We start from the raw sequence: 13916 nt of genomic DNA on the forward strand, positions 1-13916 counted from the left end.
CTCTATTAATAATGTCAGTAAAAGATGAAAATTCCTTGTGTAAAAGCCACACAGGATAGCCAAATGATGTTAATGACTAGGCTTTTTTTTTCCCCCCAAACATATGTGCTTGAAATTACATATCCAGTCTTTGGAAATGAACTTAATTAGTAATATGAGCTCTAACTATATGCCAGATTCTGGGTTATTTCACAAATATTTAATCAGCACAAAAAGTCACATGGCAAACAATAATGAGTCAATATTTGTTGAGTGCCTGCCACATATCAGACACCATCCTAAGTTCTTTAAATGAAAAATCTTTTACAGTTCTAAAATAAAACCTTTTTTCTCTACATTCACAACACTTGTAATGCCAAATATGTAAGGTCTTTTTCTATACCAGCCAGTTCTCCAATTCCCAATGAGTACTAACTGGACCTCCTACAGTTTAACTCACTACCTACCTGGAGTTAGCATCAGATTCCATAGGTTAAGGACTCAGTCCCACAAGACTCTCCCCACTTCAGACACCAGTTGCAAGTCCCAGGTCATGACCTGTACTTCAGACTGACTGGCTATAGGGGGGTTCCCACCCCCTCCTCAGGTTCGATAATTTGCTAGAATGACTCACAGAACACAACTTTGACCATTACCAGTTTGTTAGAAAGGATACGACTCAGGAATAGCGTAATGGAAGAGATGCATAGGGCAAAGGATGGGGATGGGAGTATGTGGCGCCAACTTGGAAGCCCTCCAAATTGTGTCATTTAGGGTTTTATGGAGGTTTCATTACATAGGCATGGTTGATTAAATCAGTAGCCATTGATAATTAACTCAATCCCCAGTCCTCCCCTCCCAGGAGGTTGGGATGGAGCTAAAAGTTCCAATCCTCTAATTACATGGTTGGTTTCTCTGGCAATCAGTGTCCATTCAAGAGTCACCTTATTAGCATAAATTCAGGTGTGCTTGAAAGGAGCTTATTATTAATAAAAAAGATGTTCCTCCCACCCCATCTACTCAGGAAATTCCAAGGGTTTTAGGAGTTTTGTGTCAGACAAAAACCAGATATATATTTCTTGTTCTATCACAACATTCCAGCCTCATAATGCCCCTAGAGGTAGGTAATTATTAATATTTCCAGTTTACAGATGAGGATCCTGAACCACAGAAAGGTTAGGTAACTTGCCCAGAGTCACACAGCAAGGCAATGGCAGCGGCACAGTCAGGACCCAGATAGTCTCTTGAGAGAGCCTGTGATATCCACACCTACACTTCTTGGAGTGCTGTGTTGCTTTTGAAACATTTCTTAGAGAAGCCGTGCTTCTGCACAGGCTTGAAAGATGAATAGAGGTTGGCCAGGTAGGTGTTCTGGGTGGGAGAAGGTGAGAGGAAAAAAAGAATGCTCCAGGCTCTAGAAGTTGCCTGAGCTATAGACATGAGGTGTGAACCCAGGTTTTGAGGAGAGACGAGTTGAGAGAGCAAGTCTGCTTTTTCTGTGGACAGCACAGGAATGGAAAATCCTAGAGTCACCAAGTGCAGCCAGGAAGGAGGCTCCGCCTGTTCCCACAGTGACCCACAGGAAGGGCTATCAATGGCTTCTCTGTGATGGCAGCCCCAGTCATGTCATGAAGCATTCATTTGTTGCTTGTCTTCCGGGTCAGCTTTAAAAAATTAGTTCTGTCCCACAGAACCCTGATTTCCCCAAAGCCACCATATGTGGATTTATCTAACTTCTTCCTGTACCTAATCATGCTTCTGGCACCATCTCTTGGAATAAGAAGTTGTTTAACACCCTTTTCACAAAGTTACACTTTTGATTTGTCCTGAATTTACCCCTTGTAGCCTCTAAGCGTTGGCTCTTAGTTTCTTACATTTCGGGATTTGCTGTGGAGTCTGAGGTCACTTTATCTTATTCATGGATTGCAGGCATATCTTTCAGTAGCCCTTGAGAAGACCTTTTTTTTTTGTTTTTTTTTTTTTTTGAGACGGAGGGGCTCCTCTGTCGCCCCAGGGCCTGGAGTGCAAGGTGGGGCCTGAATCTCAGCCTCATGCCAAGATCCCCGCCTCCCGGGTTTACACCATTCCCTCCTGCTCAGCCTCCCGAGCCGCAGCTGGTACTGTACAGGCGCCGCAACTCCCGCCCGGCTAGTTTTTTTGTATTTCTTAGTAGAGACGGGGTTTCACCGTGTAGCCGGGGCGCCGGTGGGCTCGCAAGCTGTAAGTCCCCAGCACTTGTTGGGAGGCCAAGCAACGGCCGGAAATCATGAAGTTAAGGAGATTGAGAACCCATTCCTGGCCTTAACACGGAGAAGACCTTTTGTTAGTTTGCTGTCAATAGAAGCAATTCCCCTTGCTTTACCTCATTTTTTAATTGTCTCTTCTTGGGGCTTATATATAGTTCGGGAGCTTTCTTTTTTTTTTTGTTTTTAAATTAAGTTCAGGGGTTCTTGTAGCTTTCTTTGAGAATTTTAAATGGCAAGAAAATTAAGTAGCTCGGTGATAATAAATGCTTTGTGGTTTTGCAGAGGTTAAGATGACAGTAGGATTCATTGTTTTCATCACTGATTTAAGGGAAGAAGTAGAAGAAACTGACTTTGGGGGACTCATTTTGTGCCTGATGGTTTATAGTATCCTTCCTGATGATGTTTATCTTTGTGCTTTTCCTTAGTAAAATTCTACAGGCACTTAGAACTGAGAGCTTAGAGCCTATTACTTTATAAAGAACCATTTAATTTTTTCCATTATATATTTGCCTATCAAAAAAGTCATCTGCTACTTTTCTACTCAGTCATGTCACATTTTGGAATCTTCCAGAGTTGTCATTGGGTTAGCAATCAGTCACCCTGCAAATGGAGGCATTTCTGTGCTCTCTCTCTTCCACATGATTTATAAAAACGTAAAATCAGATTGGTCTCTGGAGTCTCTCCTTGTTTCTATTTCCCGAATCACAGAAGGGCCCATTTAACTGAGCTATTTCCATATCCATCACTAAACATTCCTGAAATACCAAGGGGATTCAGTTTTTAAAAATATCTTTGCGGTTGGAAACTTTAGGAGTGTATTAATAAATAGTGCTTGCTAATTTCTCTCCTTTTTGTCTATGTGCTTCTCAAAGATCTTTGATTAATTATTGGTGTTGCCATTGCAGGTAGAATTTACACTCGCCATGATTTAAAACTACTTGTAATTTTGGTTCAAGTTGTATTTGGTGATTGTCAGTTGTCCCTCACTTGCGGAGTTGCCTCTCCCTGTAATATTAAAGAGAATGATGATAATAACAGCTTCACAAGCAGTCTGTGCTTGCAGAGCCCCAGTAGTACCCTCAAATTGCTGCAGTCGATCTGAGTTTTATATTAACTGTGCTACTTCTGATACTTGCACAGAACAGATTTCCTAAACCTTAAATGAATGTTTGATTTTGCAGGTTATTTTGAAAGTTACATGGTGGGGATGTTTAAATCGGAAGGGCATGAGAGTAGCAAGGAACTTGCTACTTGAGGGTAGATAAAATAACAGAATTGTTAGTTCGAGCTCATTTCCCCTGCTCACTGATCCCACCTTCCTAAAACTGGTGGGGAAACAAGTACCTTACCACCTGGAGCACAGTGTAGGTCCCTGGGTGAGGACCACAGAGAAGCCTTAACTAGATTGTCAGGATACTCAACAAAATGTGGTTTCCACAGGCCTACTTTGGGGATGGGGATTGGAAAGTTGCTTTTAAAAAAGCTTTTAAAAATATTCTCTATAAATCAATTTTGGCCTGTTAGGATCTAGACTATTTTAGGGTAATTAATCTGCTGAAAGATGCTTCGAGGAAAATTGCAATAAAAATGCCAAAAGAAATGTTGTTCCGTATTGAGTTTGAGCTATCCACAGACATAACCCAGCCTTTGTACTTTGGAGACTGTTTTTCTGCCTTTTGAGTTTATTTCATTTCTGCTCAAATGCTACCTCCCAATATGTCTTTGAAACTTTGCTGACATGGGATGTTTGACTGTGAGCTCCAGAGCTATACAAGTTATTTTAAAAGTTTTTTCTCCCCTTTCTTTGAGATCCCTTTTGTACAACTAAGCATGTGCCCTCTTGTTTGTTCCTAGGACGGCCCAGATTCTGCCAGAGGAAACCGGACAAAACAGGAGAGCGCATGGATATTCAGGCTGTGGTACAGCTTTGATCACAAGTATCCTTTTAAGTAGCATCCCCTGTGTCAGTGAAACATTGGGGATGAAATCTTGTTGAATTGTCGGTGAATGACACCTGATAAATAAGGAAAGATGCATGCTTGGGACAGGGATAGTTCGTCTTCTCATGGAACATGTGCATTGAGCATTCAACCATGGGTAGTCCTGGTGAGTATCTCTCTGGCCAAGAGGAATGTTTGCATAACCTTAGAGTAATTACCCCACAACCTGGTAGACTCATGTAGTTCTTAAGAGCTTTGTGTCCAGGGAACTATGCCTTTTTAGGTGATTAGATTAAAATTACACAATGAATCATGCTGTGGTCAGAAAAGGAAGTAGAACTTCAGCTGTTAATCTATATGGGGAGGATAATTCCTATTGGATGAACTTGGCCAAGTCTGATCTTGTATGATCTGACATTGGCATAACTGGGCCACACGCAGGGCAAACCCTGTTCCTGTAGATTCACTTGGTCTCAAGTGAAAATTAAAAACCAAAATCTTAAACCCTCTTGGTTTTTTTGTTTTGTTTTGTTTTGTTTTGAGATGAGGTCTCACTCCGTTGCCCAGGCTGGAGTGTGGTGGTGCACTCGGCTCACTGCAACCTTCCCCTCCCGGGCTCAAGCAATCTTCCCACCTCAGCCTCCTAAGTAGCTGGGACCACAGGTGCATGCCACCACGCCCAGCTAATTTTTTGTATATTTGGTAGAGAGAGAGTTTCGCCATGTTGCCCAGGCTAGTCTCAAACTCCTGGGCTCAAGCAATCTGCCTGCCTCAGCCTCCCAAGGTGCTAGGATTACAGGCATGAGCCACTTTGCCCAACACCTCATGGTTTCTTAAGTTGACATAGTCATCAAATGGGCAGGTGGCTTATTATATATGGTCTTTGGAGATGCTGAAAATGTTAAAAATTTATTGAAGTATGACAGATATACAGAAAACTACACAAATAATAAGTGCTCAGTAAATTATCACAAAATAAACACACTCATTTAACACCAAACCAATCAAGAAACACAATTACCAAGGCTGGGCATGGTAGCTTATGCCTTTAGTCCCAGTACTTTGGGAGGCCAAGGCAGGTGGATCACTTGAGCCCAGGAATTATAGACCAGCCTGGGCAACATGATGAAACCCTGTCTCTACAAAAAATACAAAAATTAGCCAGGTGTGGTGGCACACACCTGTAGTCCAGCTACTTGGGCCCTGTCTCCAAAAAAAAAAAAAGAGAGAAAGAAACAAAATTGCCAGCCCCCTCATGCCATGACTCAATTACTACTCCTTCCCCCTCCCCAAATGTAATTGCTCTGTTGACTTCTAGCAACACTTAATAGTTTTACCTGTTTTTCAACTTTCTATAAATAGGATTATATAGTATATATATTTTAGTGTCTGGCTTATTTGGCTTGACATCATGTGTATAATACAGCCATGTTGTTATGTGTAGTTCTAGTTCATTTGTTCTCATTGTTCCATAGTATTTCTTATATAAATGTATCACAATTTATTCTATGATTGATGTACATGTCTTTTGATGTACATATACATTTTTTTTTGGTAATCTACCCAGGAGTAACATTGCTGGGTCATAGGGCATGGGTAGTTTCAACTTTAGAAGACAGTGCCAGTTTTCCAAAATAGTGGTACTACTTTACACAGTCACTTCTAGTGTATGAGAGTTCCAGTTACTCCACATCCTCACCAACATTTGGTGTTGTCAGTCTTTTTAATTTTAGCCATTCTATTGGGTTTGTAGTGGTATTTAATCATGGCTTTAATTTGCATTTCTTTCAACTTTACGATATGGTGTGAAATTGATCTGCGTTCAGTAGAAACCATACTTTGAATACCCATACAACCATCCTGTTTTTCATTTTCAGTACAGTATGTAATAAATTACATGAGATATTTAATACTTTATTATAAAATAGGCTTTGTGTTAGATGATGTTGCCCAACTGTAGGCTAATGTGAGTGTTCTGAGCACATTTAATGTAGCCTGGGCTAAGCTGTGATGTTTGGTAGTTTAGGTGTGTTAAATGCATTTTTGGCTTATGATATTTTCAACCTAATGGGCTTATTGGGATGTAACTGCATCCTAAGTCGAGGGGCATCTGTAGTGTGTAGAGACCAGGGATGCTGCTCAATATCCTACCATACACAGAACAGCCCCCATAACAAAGAATGATCTGGCCCTAAATGTCAGTAGTGTTGAGGTTGAAAAGCCTTGTGTTAGCGTCTAGGAGAGAAGCTATGGGTAGAGTGAAGAATGGTCCTGTATGGGAAGTTGAGAGATTTACAGTCTGAGTAACCTTACTGAAATCATTTGATGTTGCCAAGTCTCAGTTTCTGCCTTTGTAGTAGCCCCAGGCTACCCCTAAGGTCCTGTTCAAGTAACTTCAACATTTCCACCACCTGCCCTCTGGGTAGAGTGGCTTAACAGGAATCCATGCAGAGAACAAGAGCAGAGGGGACACAGGGGCTGCAGCTCCCCACTCCAGGGACACTATCTCCTGTTTCTAAGGCCTGGAGCCAGTTGTGTGTCAGAGGCTGAAATGCTGATTGAAACCAAAACTTCCATTCAGCATGACAAAGGGAGAAGGGGGATCTACTTTCTAATTAATCAAACACACGTTTGAACTGAAAATTGGGAATTACCAACCCAAGAGTTAACAGTTACTATTTAAGGCTGATAGGGTGTATCTTACTCTTTGATTCAAACTGTTGCAGGTTACAAGTATTTTGTGTATTGTACTAGTAAAATGGGGAAAAGAAGGTTTTTGTGGGTGGAATGTCGGGCGATTTTTTAAGCACATTTTGTTGTGTATATGTTTTCTTTGTAGCCATTTTTCCTTAATTCCCATTTTAAAGTTACCTGAAGCCCATCCTCACACACAGCGGCCCCCCACTAACCACCACGCTCCCTGCCTGGTGTGGCTTGCTAGCTCGATGTCTGACCAGTCCCCAGGTGTATGATGTAAGTACTGCATGTCAGGGTTGGAGTCCTGGTCACCATGCCAGGGCAGTGTCTTACATAGGAAGAAGAAACCATCATACTTATGCCTCCAAATCCACAGAGTTTAGCTTCTCTAATAAGCTGATTAAAAATGGCCAACTTACATATGTTTATAGATTTTGCACACTAACAGAGAAACCTTTTACCAGGGTAATGGGATTCCCCAACATCGGCAGCTGTGGTATAGTAGAAAGAACACTGGATTTGGAATCAGAGCCACTGGATTGGAACACAACCCCTGACAGGCCATAGATGTGCTCTGCATCTCAGTTCTTTTTTTTTTTTTTTTTTTTTTTTTTAGATGGAGTCTCACTCTGTCACCCAGGCTGGAGTACAGTGGTACGATCTCGGCTCACTGCAACCTCTGCCTCCTGGGTTCAAGCAGTTCTTTGCCTCAGCCTCCCGAGTAGCTGGGATTACAGGCACCTGCCACCACACCTGGCTAATTTTTGTATTTTTAGTAGAGACAGGGTTTCACCATGTTGGCCAGGCTGGTCTTGAACTCCTGACCTCATGATCCACCCACCTCAGCCTCCCAAAGTGCTGGGATTACAGGCGTGAGCCACCGCTCCAGGCCTACCTCTCAGTTTTCTAATCCATAAAATGGGCCTAGTAGTACAGGCTGGCTGGAAGCATTAAATGATGAAATACATGAAGATATACTGAACCACAAAACATGCAAGGATTCCTTTTCTAAATAGTTTATGTTGATATGGTTAGGCCCTTTCTTTCCATTTTCAGATTCTGGAAATAGACTCAGCACAGTATGAAAAGAACATGTACACTGGTGGACGTCTTAGATTTAGGGCTGACTCCTGAACTCCTGGTGTGAGTTGCAGGGTGCAGGGCAGAGAGGTAGAGAGAGCAAGGTAGCTACCCACGTGGAAGGAGTAGAGGAGAAGTCAAAGGCCTTCCTCTATCCCTCCTCGGCCATCCTAATCATCTTGTCACTAACACAGTCATTATGCCCTAGAAGAAAAGAATTTCTAAAATTTGCATACAGCTCTAGAGTTCACAAAGGTTAAGTTCATTCTTTGGGTCATACCATGAATCAGCAAGTACTGCAGCATTACAGAGAAGGAAAGTGCATCTCAGAGAGGATGTGAGTTGGCCCTGAGCTCACAGTTAGTAATTAGCTGGGACCCTCATGCAGGTCTTCACATTCTTAGCAAATAACCTGCAGTTTACTTGATTGGTGATGAGAAGGCAGAACACAAAGCCTAGATCTGAAAGAGAACGGCCCTAAACAGGTAAGTTCTAATGAGGGGTAGCAGGGTTAGGAAAGGCAGTGCACATTCATGTGGTACAGAGGGGAAAGGGATGTGGACACCATAGCTAGGTGGGGGTGCTGGGGCGGAAGAGAAGAGCAGCCACATCAGAGCAGCCGAGATTGGAGGATGCAGCTCTTTAAATGGCATGCTCTTCCTTCAAGAACAGGGATGACAACGGCCAAGTCACCGTGTGTCATAAACTCGCTGCTGCAGAGAGTAAGCTCTGTGTGTCTGTCATCCCTAGGCCCTCGGACCCCTCCTTGGCCCCCTCAGAGGAAAGTGACCATTGGAAAGTCCTGGTAGGCAGCAACAGAACTTTACGCGTAGAAACTCAGCTGGGCTTCTGGGTTTCACCCGCTTCGGAGCAGGTTCTGCCTGGTAAAAATGTAGTTCTGCCACAGCTGTTGCTTGGAAATTTCACCAAATGTGACAGCAGCATTCATGTGTCTTTCTCTTAAAGACAGTTGAACTTTCAACACCCACAGCTCCTCCCTATATAAAAATGAAATTCCTGTGCCACCTGTGATAAACTGGTTTTAAATGACGAAAAGAAATATGTAGGATGGTGAGAACACCATTTCCCTAGAACTGCTCCCAGTTTGTAAAGTGATGTCTAATGCTTGTGGTAAGTTTTAAATGTAGTATCTATCAGCCTAAATAATAATGCTAGTTACCTGTTAGGTTAGAAGGACACAGACCAATAGATTAAAAACTTAGTTTTGTAATTTCTCATCCTGCTACTAGCTTACTTAAGAAAAGCTGTCTTGTGCTGAATGCTGACTGGTTTGCTCAGTTTGGCCCGCTGTCTAAAGTGGTAGTAGGGGCCCTTTACATACATCATCGGAGACTAAGGGTGCTGACGGCATCTCCACTTCTCCCACTAATGAAGCCCCAACTGTGATTACACTTTCTGATCTTAAGTTTCACTGGGTTTATATATATAAATTTGTCTTCTAACTCTAGTCTCTTCTAAACACTTTGTAAAACTTTCCATCTTAATTGGGTTTTAATAAGGATCACTTTTCATGTCTATGTAATAGGAAAACAACAAATCCACTATTAAAACTTTATAAAAACCTTATGTAATCTGAAGCTTACTAACCAGTCCCTTACCCATAGATTAGGAATATCCGGACTAGTTTGAACTCGGCGTAAACTCAGTAAGCTTAGAATTGCATCAATTTCAAGTGCTTCCCCCAGCAGTTCAAGGGACCACTCCAAGTTTGCTTCGGGGGGTCATGTTTCGGCTGTGACTCCCCACAGCCAACCTAAGACTGAGTGACTTGGCCTTCTAGTGAGAATTACCCTCAGTCCTGCTGCTGCTGCTGCTGCTGCTGCTGCTGCTGCTGCTTTTAGCCAGGGTCCTGCCTAGGGTCTCAGCCAGCTCCAGACATGGTGGGGCCTGCTGCTGAGACAGTGGGAGCAAAGGGTCTCTTCAAAATTATCAGTGGAGGAACCCCAAACTGACAGAGGTGAAGGGGCTCACTGCAAAGTTTAGTGCTCAGATTGGGCAGTTCTCATGGCTTTTGACACCTGTTGCATGGTTCTTACCAACCATCTAAAAGGTGTTTTCTATTTTGCCAAGTTTATTTGGAGATTTCTAAGATGTTCATCAGTCATTATTTCCACTAACGTTAAACCACTTAGGTGTGGTATCCACCTTCCTAACAATGTTCTTTCACTTTTGAAAATGACCTCTGGTTATTTAAAATGCACACATCCCCACACACTGTTGTTTGCAGGTGTTTTCATGGTGATTTCACTGCATTTTTATAGCAGACTTAATTGCACAGCTAGTTACATGATTATACAGACCTTCAGCATAACAAAACCAACTTGTGTCAATCCTATCATCTAGAATTCAAGGGAGCAGATTGGTTTTATCATCTGCATGTAACATTATTAGGCTTTGATGTCAGAATCACTCTCCATGGGTTGTTCATTTGTTTTTTCAGACAGTCTTGCTCTCTTGCCCAGGCTGCAGTGCAGTGGTATCATCTTGGCTCACTGCAACCTCTGCCTCCCAGGTTCAAGCGATTTTTGTGCCTCAGCCTCCCGAGTAGCTGGGATTACAGCTGCGTGCCACTACGCCTGGCTAATTTTTGTATTTTTTGTAGAGACGTGATTTCACCATGTTGAGCAGCCTGGTCTCAAACTCCTGACTTCAAGTGATCCGCTCGCCTCGGCCTCCCAAAGTACTGGGATTACAGGTGTGAGCCACCATGCCCGGCCCCTCCATGGCTGGTTTTTNTACTATGTCTGGGCTTGGGAGTTTCGCAAATGCAACGGGTTGACATCTAGTCTTGTTTTCTCCTATCAATGAATTTAGGCCCTGCTTCCCTCTGCAAAGAGTGAAAGCGGACCACATCATAGTTCATGCCCAGGGTTTCCTCTGTGGTGCTTTGGTGGGCTTTCCTTCATTTGCAGAATTACTCTCACCTGCAGTTGTCCCATGTTTGCCTCTGTCCTTCCATGGCTCCAAACCTTGAAGCAGTAAAATATGTGCCAGGACCATTTCCCTGAAAACTGGAAGCCAAGAGCCCTGGCAGAGAGATTTTGACAGAGATGAATAAAATCATTATGTTGCACATGTATGAATGGGAGAACTGGGATGTGCTGAGACAGGGAAGGTGAACTCCCTGGGAGCTGGAAATTCGGATGGGAGACATAAGCTACTGGCTGGGCATGGTGGCTTATGCCTGTAATGCCAGCACTTTGGGAGGCCAAGGCGGGAGGATCACCTGAGGTCAGGAGTTTGAGACTAGCCTGACCAACATTGTGAAACTGCCATCTCTACTAAAAATACAAAAATTAGCCGGGTGTAGTGGCACATGCCTGTAATCCCAGCTACTCAGGAGGCTGAGGCAGGAGAATTACTTGAACCCGGGAGGTGGAGGTTGCAGAGAGCCAAGATTGCACCATTGCACTCCAGCCTGGGTGGCAAGAGTGAAACTCCGTCCCAAAAAATAAAAAGAGAAAGAAGGAAGGCTACTGTAAAGCAGATCGAGTTTCAGGACTTTCTAAACACTGGTAAAGAGGAAATTTGGGAGTTTAGAGCAAGTTTTAGAACTGTGCTCTGAGCATCTGCCTGAATACAGGACTTTTATCTCATTGGGCATTTGCACCCTGCTTCATTCCAGTGGGGATTTGAAGCAGCAAGTGAGAGGAGTTGCGTGCTTGTTGTCAAAAATGCTGAAGCATTAGTTAAGTGGAGTCACATTGTAGACTGTGTGTGAAGAAGTTGACATCACTGAGAATGCAGAAAACAAGTATGTGATTGGCGCCAGTGAGTGCACAGAAATAAGTCTGGGAGAGGAAACTCAACCCATGAGTCTTCCCTAGCTGGTGCATTTACCCAGCATTCACTTAGCACCTACTATGAGGTCAGCACCATTGAGGAAGGTGCCAAGGTGTGGAGAAGGAGGTCATTGCCCTTTGGCGTTTGTCACCTAGATGGGGAGTCCAGGCACTGACCTGGCGGAATCTGCCCATGGCCTTGGGCAGTGTGACTGCACGAGGGCCCTGAGGGGGTCAGAGAGGCCAGTTTGGCACCCCAGAGACTGTCTCATAAGAGGATGCAGGACTTCAGATCAGCTTTGAAGGGTCGGTGGGAAAGAGGAGAGAAAAAAATCAGTTTACCCAGCGTATTTGACACTGTGTTTGCCCTTCTAGAAGGCAGTGCACAGTACTCAATAGGCCTCAATGCAGCGGGGGAGCTGGGTTGTGGCCTTCCCCTTGTTTTGTTGGTTAAATCCATTGGAGGAAGAAGGTCCTGTCTGACCTCATGCCGTCTCTGGCACTCTTGCTACCATCTGATAGTTCAAGTGGTTGTGACTTTGCTCTCCTTTGATCATTTGATTCATCCACCTGAGGATGTGGTGGGTGGGCTTCCTACCAGGGTTTTCCTGTGGGGAGATGACAGGGGAAACAGGGAAGAAATCCTAATAATGGCTTGTCCTCTTCCCTGAATTACTGACTAGGACAAAGAGTAGTTCCAATGTAAACAAGACGGGTTCGAGACGGTTTGTATAGGGCGGGAGGCCCATCCAGAATGCCTACCCAGAGAAGACAGTACCTAAAACCTGTTTGCAACGTTTGCCCAGTTACCCTACTCTGGCCTTTCTTTGTGTGTTGAGAAGCTGGAAATCCAGGCTAGTCTCCCTTTCTTCCTCTTTTCACTAACCCCAAGCTGTCAGACATTGAAATCAGGAACTGTTTTCTAGTATTCTAAGTCCTAGTCCTGGCAACTGTGCCTAGCCCTCTACAGTTTACGTCCAGTTACCACGCTAGAGGCTCAAGGCAGGCAAGTTTCATAATCCCCAGTTTTCAGATGAGGAGTTGGGATTGGGGTTAGGGTTGGTGCCAAACCTGGAAGATATCAGTCTCTCATTTTTGTTGTTGTTGTTGTTGGTTGCACTTTTCAGAACCAAGAGCCACTGAGAGAGGAAGACTCCGATTTCATCCTGACTGAAGGCGACCTGACATTGACGTACGGGGACAGCACAGTGACTGCAAATGGCTCCTCAAGTTCGCACACCGCCTCCACGAGTCTGGAGGGCAGCCGGAGAACGAAGAGCAGCTCTGAGGAAGTGCTGGAGCGAGACCTGGGAATGGGAGACCAGAAGGTTTCGAGCCGGGGCACCCGCCTAGTGTTTCCTCTGGAAGATAATGCTTGACTTTTCCCCCAGACCCTGACACGATGGGGTAGGCTCCCGATGGGGTGAGGACGGCCTAGTGTTGTTTGAGGTGGGGCAGTGACTAGATTGAACTAACTCTTCTATTTTATTGGGGTCTGAAGCTATCGTAACACTTAAAATTTAATTCACAATGCAGATGGTGAGGCAAAAGTGTCTCTAAATTCAGACAAACATAGACCTATTCCCACTTTTTTTCACATAGTGCACTGTTTCAGAGTTAAACAAAAAAACTAGCATGCTTTAATGGTCTCCTAATTCATTCACCTGCAGCATCTGAACAAGGTGAGGCAGGTGCTGGGCAGGGGGATTCCTCCCATGAGAGGTTGCATCTCAGTACACAGCAGTGCAAGTCAAGCTGACCATAGAAATATCAAGTTAAAGAGAAGGAAGGCAATTGAGATCGGAACTCCAAGGATTATGGGAAACTGGTGTTAAATGGGACAGAAAACATGAAAAAGCAATTTGAGTGGAGGCTCTGGCAACGAAGGCTGCTTGACTGCAACCTCATATCAGCATTCCTGACTTTATGCTGCCTGTGTTTTTTCTAGACTGAAGATTTGAAAATACGTCCATGAACATTTCAACATGGAACAAAGAATTATAGTTCCTTCTCTGGTGATATCCATAAAGAAGTAGTTATGAAATGTTTAAAACCAAAGGCAAACAGTGTTATACTCTTATTTTTTAATGAATCTGAGGAAAGGAGGTATTTAGAAACTGATGATGGTATCACTGCAAAAAGCATTCAACTTTTTTTTTTTTTTTTTTTTT

The 13916-nt window shown here is 43.6% G+C and overlaps 1 protein-coding gene across 1 annotated transcript in view; it reads left to right on the forward strand.

Annotated features, from left to right (window-relative positions):
* The window catches only part of LOC108521714 (sodium/hydrogen exchanger 7-like), a 69006-nt gene that overhangs the window by 51542 nt on the left and 3548 nt on the right, over positions 1–13916 (forward strand). Inside the window, exons 11-13 of the mRNA XM_017861680.1 lie at positions 4080–4162; positions 7033–7138; positions 12873–13152. Of these exons, the coding sequence (XP_017717169.1) occupies positions 4080–4162; positions 7033–7138; positions 12873–13124 (441 nt within the window). The 3' untranslated portion in view covers positions 13125–13152. The remainder of the gene's footprint in view (positions 1–4079; positions 4163–7032; positions 7139–12872; positions 13153–13916) is intronic.

The sequence above is a fragment of the Rhinopithecus bieti genome, unplaced genomic scaffold (assembly GCF_001698545.2).
Source record: "Rhinopithecus bieti isolate Rb0 unplaced genomic scaffold, ASM169854v2 scaffold_62304, whole genome shotgun sequence".
NCBI classification, from domain to species: domain Eukaryota; kingdom Metazoa; phylum Chordata; class Mammalia; order Primates; family Cercopithecidae; genus Rhinopithecus; species Rhinopithecus bieti.